The sequence below is a fragment of the Megalops cyprinoides genome, chromosome 2, assembly GCF_013368585.1.
Source record: "Megalops cyprinoides isolate fMegCyp1 chromosome 2, fMegCyp1.pri, whole genome shotgun sequence".
NCBI lineage: Eukaryota > Metazoa > Chordata > Actinopteri > Elopiformes > Megalopidae > Megalops > Megalops cyprinoides.
In genome coordinates, this window is record NC_050584.1 from 42,809,008 (window position 1) to 42,824,895 (window position 15,888).

General features: G+C 37.9%; 1 protein-coding gene across 3 annotated transcripts; it reads right to left on the reverse strand.

Annotated features, from left to right (window-relative positions):
- Positions 1-10,836: 10,836 nt before the first annotated feature.
- On the reverse strand, positions 10,837-15,236 carry LOC118772844 (muscle-specific beta 1 integrin binding protein). Of its 3 annotated transcripts, none has more exons than XM_036521472.1 (8): positions 15,053-15,236; positions 13,856-13,946; positions 12,496-12,544; positions 12,083-12,257; positions 11,411-11,482; positions 11,209-11,315; positions 11,001-11,086; positions 10,837-10,900 (listed from the first exon to the last, which is right to left on the reverse strand). In XM_036521472.1, exons 1-7 carry the CDS (start codon positions 15,076-15,078, stop codon positions 11,001-11,003), a joined length of 606 nt encoding a protein of 201 aa, XP_036377365.1. In that variant the 5' UTR covers positions 15,079-15,236; the 3' UTR covers positions 10,837-10,900. The 3 variants fall into 3 exon arrangements, with proteins under 3 accessions (XP_036377365.1, XP_036377367.1, XP_036377366.1); XM_036521473.1 differs by having other exon boundaries at positions 10,852-10,897; XM_036521474.1 differs by lacking the exons at positions 12,496-12,544; positions 15,053-15,236 and having other exon boundaries at positions 13,856-13,906.
- Positions 15,237-15,888: the final 652 nt, after the last annotated feature.

Sequence of the window (15,888 nt, forward strand, 5' to 3'; positions counted from 1 at the left end):
AGAATGTCCCGCATCTACTCTGATATTGCTAATCGCATTATTACATTAAAGGCAAATTTAATGGTAGCTTTTTAATGAAATTTACTATGAAGATGAGGGTAACGTATTACATGGTGAATGCTCTATTCTGTCAAACAAACTATGCATGTATTTATTTGTGCTGCGCTGTTATATATTTATATGACACAACAATTAATACGTAAAAAGAACAAGTAAAACAACTGAGATAGTTGTGAAGATAGAATTGTGAAATGAATTAGGCCCTAAAGAATATTAATGTAAAGAATATAATATGTTAATGCTATATGGTAGCCTAGACCCCTTTAATTGATCCATTTAAATGTTGTATTTTCAGTTCAGTGTTATCTGCTGTTTAAATGACTATGACACTGTTACAGCCTGGCGCTATTACAACTGATCTCGACAAAGATGTCTCTTACACCCTCTGACCTACTACCTTAGGAGTAGTCTAAGGTTAGACACAGTTCTGCAACCCAGAACTAGGTTACTCTTACACAAACGGCAACATGTGTGCGTAGGAACAACTTCACGGCCAAATATTCTGTAGGTATTCCGTAACGATTTCTTAAACTTGCCATTTAAGTTGAAAGGAGTGTCACTGTTGAAACAGTGTCTGCGACCTCGTCCGCGCAAGATTGGCACTGATTGACATATATACTTGTATCACAGGTTCCCTGCAGTTTCTGCCAAATAAGGCGATAAACTGGCAGATGGCTATTATTATCTATAGTGAAACTCATGACGGCAATTGCTCCCGAACCGCCCCTTTGCCCAGCTGTATAAGAGCAACGGATCTCCCTCTCGGGCTCGGCTCAAGACGTTCCACATCGCGCTGAATGATAAATGCAAAGTGTAGCATACTGTAAGTATACATGATGCATTGAGAGTTTATTTTATGGGTGAACAAGAATCATTTGAATGAGCAAAACAAAACACCATGCCAAAAGTGTTTCCACAAATGTTGAAAGTATCTGATCATTATTTGTAAATAAAAGTATTCCATTTGTTTTCAGGTTAAAGCCTCCTGATTGTTTCACGAAACCCCGTTGCTTAATAAAAGGGGCCAAAATCAAATGGTGTTTGCTGGTGTATACATGGTAAGAGTCATTACTGTGTTGCTTTAAAATATATATTTCATTTCACAAATCTAGGTGTCCAACGCCGCTCTGATCTTTGCTTCTTGTGTGATTAAGCGAAGATGCTCTTTACTGGTTTCACTAGAAGAAAACCCAACATGGAATAATATGCTTGTCCCTTTTCATGTTACACCTGAAGGCACTTAAGGGCAACGCTAAACAGCATTACTTTCAAAACAGAAGACTATAAAATATTTTTCAAGTTTTTTCCCAGATGGTCCTCTGAAGGGCATCGTTACACTGGTCATCTTTTGGGGGAAATTTGGGGGAAAGACGACAAATAAGACATGAATCACTTACGATCGCAAAAAATGGACTTGCGAAAGTTACAAAGTTAGTCTCTGTATGTGACCAAGCTGGGTTTTTTTTGGTAAAGTTTAAGGTTCAAGTGAGAGGCAAATGGCAGCGAGGCACTAACCATGGATTTACAGACGTGGACGTACAATCGCAGAGGAAGAAATCTTTTTGAAACAAGCTCGGATCTTATGATTTTTGTATGTTTTTTTCCATTTTAAAGGTACAGTCAAATAATAAACGCCAAGCTCACATAATCGATACAGTGTGACCCGTATGCTCCACATTTGACATTTTATTAATCATTATTATTTACCAGAAAGCCTGGAATCGTTGTTCGTTTCTAATTTCCCTGTCTAGGCTATGCAGAACCTTTGACATTCAAATGAATGTCTTTATGCTTTATGAGCCCACATCTTCTTTTGGGGATCTTCTGTGCTTTTAGTTGAATTTACAGGACATTGGCGTTTTTTATTTCGGTGCTTGTCCTATTTTAGATCTTGGAAATACACGTGACTAATTGCCCCCGTGGTGAGGTTCAGATGTAAATAATCTCCTTGTTTGCCCTTTAAAAGGAATGCATGACCCACTTAACCTAGTAAGTGTTATAACCACTTTTAACCACAGGTGTCCTTCACACACTTCACCGTCAATGTTCAAGCAGCTAGAACACTGAAACACTGCCTGGGTAGTTTTCAAAAGCACTGTTTGATCCGCAGCTGAGAATAATTCTCTCAATATTAATTTCTAGATGAAGTGATGTAAGGACTAGGAACTATTCACTGTGTTGTAGAATAACAACATTTATGATAAAATAACTGCTACATTCATTTGGTGGCAGGCACTTGAGAACACCCTTCATCACTGCAAGAATGTGATTCCAATACAAGACCACATGCATCAGCCTTCTCATTTATTTTCAAAGGCATGTACTCTATTGGGATGATAACAGTATACAATCTAGACACAGACCTCTAACTTTTACAAACTTTATCCAAATTGGCCAAAAAACATGCATGTTGTGAATACATCTGCACCCATAAAATGAATGTATGTTCATGGGCCCTTGCCATCCTCATTTTTATTGTGATATTTGACAAAAACCATGTGACCTGTTGAATATTGCTAAGCACCATTTGTGACATGTGACAACATTCATCCATGTTCTGCAGTCAGTTTAAAGAAGCTGATGTTTAAATAGTGTGTGTGGATTATTTAATTATGGTTCCCAAAGATGCACCACATTTTGCATTTTGTGCATTATACCCCTCTGTAATGTTTCAAAATTCCCAAGATTCTAGGCATTCACATAGATGTCTTACATTCATTTGTCCAAAAGAGTGTAAAAACATACAATAACGTTACAGTAAACATTTATAAGTAATAATAAGTATAAAGACCAGTACCCCAAACCATTAGATATACACAAAATGACAAAGGAATATTTCAAAGGATCATGTTGTGAGCCAGTGTAGAACTTTGTTTTTATTTTTAAATGTAAGGAGTCAGATGATCTTGGATGGATCATATAGAGCAATACAAAACAAAAGCCAGGAAGTAGGAGGAAAGTGTTTGTGTTTAATGCATGATTTTATTCAAATGATCAAAATGTGAAATATGAAAACCATTTATTGTGTTGTAGATGAAATCAATGTAAATTGTTTCAGAATCAGTTTAGCCTGAATATATGGTAACGGTTCTATATGACCTTGGCCTTTGTTGATATAAATGCTGTACGAATATACATATATATTGCATAGTGCTTTTTATTAAAAAGCAAAGTCCGCATTAATTCAGAGAAGTGGACAGTCAAGAAATAAATGGGCAATACTGTAAGACAAAAACTTGGTCACTTCATCATGGATAAGAGCGCTCTGTGAAAGTAAGGGGAAAAGATATAAATAATTAATTTCCTGTTTGGTTAGAAAAACATATTTGGCTTCTATCTTGAGATAATGTAGTCAAGAAAAGAATTCAAAGTGTCTCATTGTGTGAGAGCCAGTGCATCCTGCAAAATGGTTATTCACTGGACATCTGTGACATGCTTTCTTTGAAGAGCAAAATAATCTAGTAAGTCTTTATAAAGTAGGTTGCACCCCTGCGCCTTGGTCTCTGCCTGCTCTCTGGGGGGTCACTCCCAGCATTTTTCAGACATACCTCCCTGCAACATTGCATAACATGTTGAAACTGATCAGGGCTTCATAGAGAGCCTGTGAAGTTCTGTCATGATAGTTCTTCGGCCTCTTTGAGAAATCTTGCACTTCTACTTGTCAGATGGAAAAGTCTGGGAATAGTCTTAACTGAAGTGTTCAAATTGTTATATTACACCTCATACATACGACTGTGTACTAAGCCAGATAATGTTAGCATCTGAATATTTTTTATTTTACAGAGGCATGATTTCATTAACAATGGAGAAAACCCAGTAATATTTGCTCAAACCCAGTCAGTGCTTAATTTGCACAGCCTTTTGAAATTACACACTCTTAAGGAGATAGTAACCAAATGGCTAGTCAACTGTAGCTGTTATATCTGTAATATTTGAAATGCTGACCATTATCCTAGCCTTAATGTAGTTCAGTGGTTCTGGGGGGAGATGGACGGAATTTTGGTGGTGGCTAAAAGATTATTAACATTTATTTAGCAGTAACTGACAAACCCTGCCAACTGGTATGTATTTTAAACAATTGAAATGGTTTATTTGGCAGTTTTTTTTTCATTTAAAAAGGGCAAAATATGATGAATTATGAAATATGTTTGAAATTTTAATATTTCAAAGGAAATTATGATTCTTTTAAATTAATTAAATTAATTAAAGACACAAACTGTTTAATCTGTTGTAACTCTTTATGCCCAAATGTAGACATTAATGGCCTCAGGCTCATGGCAGGATGATTGATGTCAACAGCTACATAATTAATTATTCAGTGTCCCATGGCAGTATACTTAAAGTTTAAAGTAAAGCTTAAAGTATGCTTACTCATAAAGGCTTTTTTAATGAGTGAATGAATGTACATAATCTTTATTGTGACTTGGCGATTTGTCCCTGAATGGTTCCTCTGAGGTGTCATTCACTGGTGTGCAGGAGGCATTTTTTATTGGCTACACTGCTGAGTGCAGAAATACAGAAGGATGCAAGAGCCAACTTCTAATACCTTTCACCGCTTCTGAGAAATGGCTCTCACCCACTTTTCTGAGATGTAATCGTCCTTGTAATTGTATACAAACTGCCATTGGTTAACAAACCCCACCGGCCTGATTACAGGCTTATTATTCACACGTGTGTGGCTGGAGAAGAGAGCTCTAATCTTGTCCAATGTGAGATTAACACACACAGCTACACAGCATCCCATTCTTTATTATCTGACTAAAATTACTTAAAGCAACGCTAAACTGTAAAACAAACATATATCCAGTTGTTCCTTACCTAACAATTTAGATGTGCTAATACAGTGCACACAACTGTCTCAGGCAAGAGAACCGTATCCTCTGTTTCTCACTGTTTACTCACCCTAAACATCAGAGTGTGACATTATCCCTCCCCCATTAGTTCTTTGTGCCTTCAGTACCCAGCATTCACAGTGAAGTTACTCAGTTCAGAGAGAGGGAGAAATGGTAAAATTCATTCTGGGGCTTGTACAAGACCTGGTTGTGGAGTTGGTTACAGGATGGTGGAAGAATTTCAAATGAGTTAGTTTTTTTGCTTGATAAACAATAATGTCTCCTACCAAAGTGACGGTGAGTAACTAGAAATACATTTACAAATTCAAGATTCAAGATTCAAGATTTTTTATTGCCATGTGTAACAAGTACAATGGAATGCTTACTCCCCACTCACTCCCGCAGTAACCCTCCCTAACATAAATTCTAAACTTCTAAACATAAATTCTAAACATAAATTCTAAATTCTAAAAATGTAGTAAAGTGACGTACAGTGCAGTGCAGTACAGCGATAATAATAGTGTTATAAATATTAACAATAAGGTGGTAATGGCAAAGAAATGTGATATTGAGTAACAATATAATGAAAAGGTATACTGATAAATGATAATGATAAAGTGACCAGTGCAGTGCAGTGCAATATAATGATAAATGATAAATGATAAGTGAGTGGGTAACAGTACAGTAGGTGCACTGCCTGTGGGTAAAAGCTGTTCTTGAACCTGCTTGTCCTGGTACGAATGCAACGGTACTGGCGACCGGACCGCAGCGGGGGAGAACAGTTGGTGCCCAGGGTGATTGTACTTTAAGAGGCAGCCTGAAGACTGAGCTGAAAGACATGTGTTCAAGGAAGGACAAGGAGGAGTACAGAGTGACCCCCAGGTTTTTAGTATAAGGAGAAGAGGACAGATATTTTTATATTCCCAAGATAAAGTCAACGTTACCTGATCTATTCCTCCTTACCCTCCTTTCAACCAAATTAGGAAAGAAGGTGGCTTACCTTTTGTGTCTTTTTGGGTTGCCACTCTGCAGTGACGTTATGGAGAGAATGCTGGGGGACACTGACATTAAGGCTCTCACCTTTCACCTGTTAGTCCTCAGGCACATCGTGTAGTATGACTGGACGTGAGGCAGAGTAGCGGCCAGTCAGGGGGGCATGGGCAACAGGCCAATCATGTAGCTGATCAGAGAGTATCCATCTTTATAAAAGACTATATTTACTCCCCTGACACTGCAAGAATTTTAGCTAAATATATACATGGCACACCCCCATCGGCCTGGCCAGCCTACGTCTGCAGGCGCCCCAGGCCTTTCAGCAATGTGTCACCAGAGGAACAGCTTACACAGAGCAGACATTATGGGCAGCAAGTAGGTGTGTGCGTGCGTGTGAGTGCGTGCGCCCATGTGTGGACAGAGTGCAGTAGGACGGCTTTGCTACAGGTGGGACTTGCAGAATTACCTGTTGTTGAACGCATAAGACAAAGGAACAAATAGGATCACAGAAAACTTGCATTTCATAATTATATATTGAAGTCAATACAATATAAACAACAATTCTAATTCTAATTTGGGCATTCATAGCACCACAGGTCACACATAAGGAATATCCCCTCTCCATTTCCATATTATTGGGACTACATATTGTCAAATATAAGTGACTGATTGTGTTTTTGCAATGATTATGAGGAGACAGCATTAAAACCATCTGGATCAAGGTTCACTCTTTAATTTAGACTAGACATACACAGCTGTCAGTATGATAGTTATACAAATTCCATTATATTTTAGATTTTTTTTGCAAAGGAGTATGTAGTAGACTCTTACATTCACATCATTTGCATTTCACAGATGTTTTCCTGATTATTTTTGTGCTTGCCTCAGGTGACCTATTCTCTTTTATAGTAGACACCATGCCTGTCTAGCCTGCTGTGTTGCAACAACATGCTGACAGGGTTACTCAATAAAAATTATGAACAATCATAAAGAAATAAAAGCATGTGTTCCACATGGGGTATTAAGAGATTACTGTGTTGCGAACACAATGTGCTAGATGTACAGCGTCTAGATGATACTGGTTGTGTTTTAAGACTGTGCGCAATGTGGTATGACTGTAATGTGGCGTCTGCTTGTCAGATGTTATGTAACTAAATCGGTGTTTCTTTCATTGTATTTTCACATACAGTAGGCTGCCATAGACAATGGCCAACAGTATATGCTTTCTCCTGTTGCATGTACCATAAAATGCTAACCCAGACCTGTTTAAACGAGGTCAAGAATTCTGAGGGAATTTTTTCTGCAAATGTAGGTTAGCATTTAATGGAGGTCTCAACCCTAATGCCACTGTGAGTAATTCTTGCACTGTAATGCCACTCGTGAATAGAGGCTGGGTGTCGAGATGTTCTGGGAGTATTTCACCATTCTCACACTCTCATTCTCGACTGATAGGCTGGAAGAAATCAAAAAGCACCGAAAGCCTTTACGTTTGTTTATACATTTCCTTAGAAATTTCTTAAACATGTTACATCTGAGCATATACAATAAAAGAACATTGCCTTATAATGTACATAAGAAGTCAAGCTGTATCACTTGTGGAAAAGGAATAGTGTGTTTCTAGCTACAAGGGGCAAGCTGAACACAGTTATGCAGCTTACAGTGCTGTTTGGCATTGTGGAGAGTCCAGTCAGCACGACGGCACCCTCCCAAGATGGGTTAGTTCAGCTGTCACGTCCGCACTCAATTGTCACCAGCTTACACAACATCACCGTCAAACATGTGGGACTGCCATGACAATGACAGGGCCAGCAGGTTCTGGACTGCCGAAACTTGTCTGCATTTACCAGCTCAAAGGTCAAAGCAACAATTGGACCACTCTGGGCTGGGTTTGATGAAAGAGATCTCACTTTTTTGTAATCAACATATGTAAACAAGTGGGCTCTTAAAATTTCACATTAAACTCAAACACAGCCAGTGGTAAAAGAAAGAGGGAGGGAGCACAAACAGAGAAAATGAATATAAGTAGAAACAATAGTTATACCTATATATACATATAGTGTATAATGCATGTATATACAGTATGTCTATATACAAGTATTATACATACATATATAATTAGTTATATATATATGATGCTGTACAGTACATGCATCAACTACTGTGAAGTTGGACATTTCCACTGTGCTCAACTAGCAGGCATGCCATGGAGTTATTAACCAGGGTTATTCCAGTTGCCTGTCAGCCAAGATCAAGTTTCACCTACTAAGATTCTGTACCACTGTGACCCAGTCATTACATCTGTGCAACATTCCATCTGCCACAGGGTATGTACACCCATATCCTGTGCCAGACACGAGTATGGAAACTATCACATGCTGGCTTTATCAGTATGATAATGCCTACAGGCTTTATGCATCATATTAGTAATTTTATTTACTCTTATTTGTTTGGAAGAATAAGGTCCTGAAACTAACTGTTATCCTTACATTTTACCCTTAAATATGTAATAATACACATTACAACTGTCATCATCATCAGTGTAATTGTACTGTTATATTTCATATTTTCAGAAAGGAATTAAAATTTCACTGGCCTTGGCTTTACTTTTAACATTATTTGTACCACTCATTTATTTCAGCATGTCAACAAGATGCAGACCTAGTGCACAATCTTTCACACTTCATCAGCCTTTCATTCCCTGTTTCTTCATGTATTTTCACTTGATCTGTGAGGTCATATAAGTTCCTCTTGAAGGGAGACCATACTTGTGGTCTAGGGGTATGGCAAACAGAGACAACCAGTCAGCTGCCAAATCAGAAGAATAATGTCTATGAAAATAGCACTGGAGGATCTTAATGTAACAGAACAGGGCTTGTGCAAGTAACTTTGGGTAACACATTTAAGGAATTTGTTGTAACTTGCACAACAATTTTGTCATTTCGGCAACTGTACAACTCACAATGTTGTACAAATAAGGAAAAAGTAACACTTCCTTAAAATAACATTTAAAAGTTAGGTGTATTCTACTGGAGTTTAGAGAGAATCCTACCCTTCATCAATATAGTGGTAGAATAATATTTGACAAAGTGAAAAGCTAGTAGACACAAACTACTCTAATGTGGATGTCATGCATTATTAAAAGGACACCTTCAAGATAACTGAATCTTTAAATGTAACTCACACATGAAAGCCACATTTTAAATCATGTGACTATATGTCTTATAATAGATTTACACTCCATAGTAACTTTCCATTTGTGAGGAGGGATGGAATTCAGATAGGAGACATGCTGCCTTTTAGGCATTCCTGTGTTGGAAATGGGGTATTGACTGACCCTATTTATAAATATGGAAAATCTTGTGGAAATACTTGCACGTGCATAGGGGCTTGTGGCTTGCCTAATAACCTAAAGCTTATGTTTAGTCTGAGTGACTCACACTTCTGAAAAACTAATGCAAAAGAAAAAAGTTTTCAGCCTTCTTTGGGGGCTGGGGGTACGGTGACACACAGCCAGAGAGATGTAAAGCGTCCATATTTCACACTTCAATTAAATGGAGATGTGAAAAAGATGACCCATGAAAATATTTCATATAGTGCCATTTCCACATAGAATTTCAGAGCTAAAGTTATAAATGAGAGGGTGGAAAAATAAATTGCTCAGAACACATTTTTAAGAGATAAATTTGGGTGAGGTGTTTTTTATACAAGGATTTTATACAAAGATTTTGTGATTTTTAGTCTGTTACTCTTCTGTTGATATTTTCTCAACCTACAGTGTCTGCAAATTCCTTATCACCCTACAAGGCTGCCCTGGTTCCTACTTACATAAAATGCTGAAAAGCAATGAGCCATATGTATAATAAATTCACTGTCAGGCTACTATATACACTTCTCCCGTTTTTATTTGGGAAAGGGAATTCTCTGCATCACCAATAGCTACCATACTACAGCTATGTGACCACATGCAGTTTAAAATCAGGTATGTGCAAGAGGTGAAATGTTTGCTGGGAACCTATATACAGAGTGCTTGTGCAGGTTGACATTGCATGTGGTTAAGTTTAAAAGTCACAATAAGTGAGCTCAAAATTTCACTGAATATTGAGATCAAAGCAAAACATGCACAATCACTTGTGTGCAAACTAATATAAAATTTCCTAAAATGCATACTGGATGGACAGGACTGAGATTTAAAATATTTGGATTAATTAGTTTAGGATAATTGTGATTAAGTGCCATATTTGCACCACAAACTGCAAAAGGATTGAGATATATTGGCAGTTGTATTAAAATGTTTCCACTTTGTATACTTTCAACTTTTTAAATGGAGGTGACCTTAATGAGACATGTGCTTTATCAAAAAGTAGTCATTTTCAATCAGGACCTGAAACCCATGGCCTACATCTGTTGGCTGCTAACACAGTAGGTGCATAGTGCTGGGCTGTACTACACAAACATCCTGTAAACTGCTTAATCTTGTTGCATATATATTCAACTGTACTGCATCCAGACAACTGACAACATTTTCATATTGGTACAGGGTACTGCAAAAATCCTGTTTACATTACAGATCTTACTATTCAATACCCCATGTGTAAACCTCACTGCAGCTATAATAGCATAGAAAAAAGACACGACACAAGTCTGGTTTAAGAAATTTCATTCAAAGGAGTGATAACCCCATTCAGTTGGGGACGGCTTGCTTTTACAAGAAATATATCCATTGTTTTGGAAAACACAACTTGGCAGAGCATTTACATGTCAAAAACACAGGTGGACTGTGCCATTTATTAAAATTGACTGACACCAAGGAAGATGTAACAATACAAAAATCCTGCCATCAGTTGTGATAAGTTAATGATCCTTGAAAATATTTACAAAAAAAAAAAACAAAAAAAAACACAATTACATCAAATACAATAAAAAAATACTTAAAAAAACAGACATGAGTTTTATTCTCAAAACAAAGATGCTATTTACAGCTCTATACACAGGTCTTCAGAGATGCACAGGCCCTGCTGTAAGCAAAATAAAGAGAATATGTGAGATACCAGTTTAATTTATAAATGGCACAGCAGAAACACACACACACAAAAAAAAATCTGGATTCTTTCTTACCTATAAACGATTCAACAGTGTATTCTGGATGTCTTCATACACCTGGTTATAGATCTCATCTTTAGATTTCAAACCATCCAGGTATTCTGAAATAATACATTATGCATAGCAGATTAACATTCATGGTAGAAGACATCACTGCCATAAAAACTGAATTTTGACATAACCAGATATCAAATACAGTTTGGAGTCGTTTCCCTTTGCTTACCAATGGCCAAACCACTGTTCTCCATTTCTTTCCTGTGTTTCAAATACATGGGCCACACATGACCGTCAAAGAGACCAGGGGGGTCAGGAACTGTGTACGTCCTTGTACTGAAAGTAAAGAATTACTAGGTCAGGAATTCATTAAAAAAAAAAAAAAAAAACCTGAATTACATTTTTTAAGCCGCTCAAACATAGTAACCCACCTTCTCCTCGCCTTGCACTCTTCGTATGGAATGCTTATGTAGTAGCACTTGTCATAAACATCAAGTAAAGGCCTGAATGGAACAAAAACAACTTTTAAAACTTATTCACATTTTAAAGGAATTCAAAATGAAATGTAGTCCTTGTCAAACTTTATTGGAAGTTCATTTCATAAAATGAAGAAAGGGGTATCTTTGTCCAGCATGTTGTCTAAAGGTCTCTAGTCCACATACTGTACTTATGCCATGTCAAAAACAGCCCATAGTACCTCAGGGAGCCTCCACAATCCTTATCACCTGGGGCCACCATCAATGTGTGCACTTAACAAGAGCCCAGTCAGCTACTTAAAAGTGCTTACATGTGACTGACCACATGCAGTCCAAGTATCTTTTGCAGCCCAGTCCCTGGAATCTAATCTGAAGGCTTCCTTCCACTGCCTTGATAACTAAATGTAACATTCAACAACTAGCCAAGTCCTTATGCATTACTCTGTCAGAATTCAAGTCCAGGTCCTTTCAGTAAATGAGTGGTTACTACAGATCTTCATTGCTTGAACCATTTGATGTTTATTAGGATACAGTAATCTGGGGAAAGGCACATGTCTATCGTCCGGTTTCACACTGCCATGTGGATTTAACACTAGTGGTGCATAAAAGTTAAGGAAGAAAGCTCACTTGTGGTTGTAGAGAAGGAACCCCTCGACAATCAGTATGTGAATTTCCTTCTCTGGATCAGACACCTCGGCCAGCGGTGAAACACTGACACCGTGGGAACGGGCAAACTTCACTGGATTCTCAGCCCAGCCCTTGATAGTGTTAATCATGGCCTCCATGTCCAAGGCTGTGATCACTGCAATAGAACAAAGACAAGCAAAGAAAACAGCATGATTTATTAGACGGATACACAGCCAAATGGAGAAATGAGCAGAGAAGTCACAAAACACAAGGGCTACAATTAGTACAAGCAGAAAGAGGGGGAAAGAGAATGTCTATTTTTAGTTAGAGTAATGTCATACTGCTACAGAATATTTTAAAGTGCATTAGTGGAAAATGCATTATTGGTTTCCTACAGTAAAATCCATTCTTACCATCCCACTGTCTAAAGCCGTCCTCCCCGACTTCTATCTGATCTTGTGGCTGAAATAACAGTGACCAATAAAACATTGCTGCAGTCTCAGGGTGATCAGTACCCTGGCAGATCCGATCACATCCTGAACATGAAAAGCCAAGCACATATGCAAGCCAGCAGGAATAAGGCAAGCCAAGAGTAAAAATGGGGGATGCCCATGCATGGCTATTTTAAAATGTATAAAGATTTTACAATGAAGAATAAATTTGCACTAGACCATGTATGAATGGTATTCACAGATTTAAATTAAGTGATGGGCATTACTTTGCGTCAGCAATAAATTCATTATTTTGAGACACATAGAATTGTACCAAGGTTATCTATAATGGCTAAGAAGACAACACATTTACAAGCTGGACTTTAAAGCCACCAGGATTTCTGGATCCAGTTCAGTTTTAATAAAAATGTGAGCATCACAGAAATGCTCTCATTTAAAGAATTCTGGGGCTGCCTGGACAGTGAAAGAAACAAAGCATGAGAATGTCAGCCACTCAGTTCCAGTAAATTATGATGAAAATCGGGTGCTCTGTAAAATGTGTGTGTGTGTGTGTGTGTGTGTGGTGGGGGGCTCAATTAAGGACTAAAGACCAGCATGCAGTATAGGAACAAATCACTAAAAGATGGAGTGTAAAACAGACCGTTGCAACATTTGGAAGCTAGTTGAGTCTGATTAGTTTGACGCAAATTAGACAATCATTTCCTAATGACATGCAATCAAAAACTAAGTACCCCACCACCATGCATAAGGAGTGTGAAAATCTCCACATGCAACTTCATACACAAAGTTGTATAGTTTCATTTAGGAAGTGATCCCACTAATAACCATATTAGGAAGCAACTAAGCATAAGTAGTCCCCATTTACATGTTCACTATTTGAGCAGCTCCTCCAAAGTAATGACAGTACCTTGGCCTTCCCACTAAACGGGCAAAAGGGCCTAATAACGGGGACAATTTAGCCGGAGCCTTTAGTGCCGATTCTTAAATATCTGTTACAGTCCAAATGGTTCCAGCGAAGGGACAGAACAGTTGCTTCCAAATTCTCTTAAATATTGCATTTAAGAACATACAAGTTGGCCTCATACACAAGTTTGACCAATGACTTCGGCAGATATCGCTCGGAATAACACTGAACTGATGGCTTTACTGTGCAAGCAGATACTGTGCCATCACTACTGCTGGTGACTTTTGCGCGTCACGTGACAGAGCGCGTGTGAGGCAAAAAGCATTAGTTTAGCAATGACATACAATGCACTCACCACATTGAAAACGCAACATAAAATTTTAAGTCACTACCTAGATTAGTAGAGTTGAAACTTACCTTGAAAAAGTCGTCTTGATGTACCACGCAACAGTTAGGCAATTCTTTGATAAGTCTATTCGTCAAAGTGGTTTTCCCACCATTGGTCACGCTAAATTGGAATTTAAAACAGCAGATCTGAATTAGTGCACAATACATATCAATTACACGACGCGACACGATAAATCGATTAGACAGCAAGCTAATGTTAGACTGCATTTAGTTACTGTAACGTTAGCTTTTCAGTCATTTCCCCTCTACACGTCACATGATGGTCAGCTAAATCAGCTACATAAATATATATACTCTTATACCTACATATTATATATATATATATATAGATTGTCATCAAGCTACAGCAACGAACACTAAGTTGCTAAATTATTGAGACCAGCACCTAGAAGGATTGAGCTAGCTAGCTACATTATATAATGTTAGCATCCATTTAGCGAAGCAACAAGCTAACCAGCCACGGTCTACAGTAGCTAAATTAATTTGCTAGTTAGTTAGAGCGTCCAATCAAGCCAAGTTTTCAGCATCACTTTTTTTGTAATTCTTGTTTAACAGTTTGATAAAGAGTGCTGTGTAATTTTAACTAACGTTACATGCCTAACGACATTTAACTAGCTTATCAGAATACCTAGTTAATAGCAACATTTAAGCACCAATGTACTGAATCGGTTATATAAACCAGTTTAATCAGTCAATGCATTTTACAATGTTTTACGAGTCAACAACCCTAGCTAGTTCAGTTAGCCAGGCAGCCAACATGAGCTACTTTTTTAAAGGGAGCCGAGAGCGGACTTTCTGTCTCGCGTAGAGGTCGGTTTGTTAGACTTTGAGCGGGAGATTTAAACAGCTGCGCGCTCTCGCGGATAGGAAAATTGAATGACTCGGTCAATCATATAGAACATGTAACTAATAAACCATATAATCGGATTCAAATATAGCTGATAAACTGATGCACTTATTTTGTATAATACAAAGGAACGTTTGTTGCCGAGATAATCTGACACGATAGTTAGCCTCGAAGCCTTAAGAATTCATACATTCTAAAAGAAGTGGAAATGGTAGCTAACTTAAGTTAGTTAACTCCCCTAACTAATTGTATTGACAGATTGATAGCTAACATTAGATCTTTATTTTGAAGATCTGTATCATCAGTGGTCAGTTTAAAAATATATGTAAAACTAATAATCTGTAAACATGGCTACTTACCCGCCAATGCCTATGATATATTTCATTTCTTCGATTTCTTGATTTGCTTTACAAAAATAAAATGGTTCTAGGGTTAACAAACCCGATTAAACAGTACTTACAAAACAATAACAATTTAAAATGATTGGTCAGTGGAATTTCAAGTTTTCTCTTCTCTACTCCTTTCTTCTCCTCCAGAGTAACCCTCTCCTTACTATTTCATTGATAAACTAGCCGTGCCCCTTTTACTTTATAGCGAACTCAGTATTGCGTCACTCAGATGCAGAGACCGCGTGGTTCGACGCGCTCTCTTCTCTCCAATGTGTCCTTTCTGTGCCGACCAATCACTGGCCTCTGAACGCTGGGTGGCTCCAATCATCGCCGACGCTGCCTCTGCGGAATTTGCATGGTGGCAAAGGCCCTCTTTTGCACCTGTTTTTCCATGTCCATCATTGCACTTACAGTCCCGAAAAGCCAGACTGTCCACCTGACCATTTACACCAAAAATAGCCTTAGGGCTTATAATAAGGAAAATTTTCAGAAGTCCCCGGTGTGTAACCAGTCTAAGCTGCATTTCCCCATGTTAAACTGCTGTAGCACAAATTACTAATGATACTCACTAGCTCAGTTAAACAGAAGCAAAAAAAAAAAAAAAAAAAACAGAGTTAAAAACCATGGAGGTAATTACAGTCAGTGCTAGAGAGTGGGAGTGAACTTATCAGAAGTGGATGTTACACCATTACAGAATAATTGCAAAGATAACTTGAGTAAAACAAAAATTATACATACACAGGCAGATAATGCAGTTTGATTCAAACACCTGACTTGTTTTCCCCACCAATGTGTCCTTCATGTAC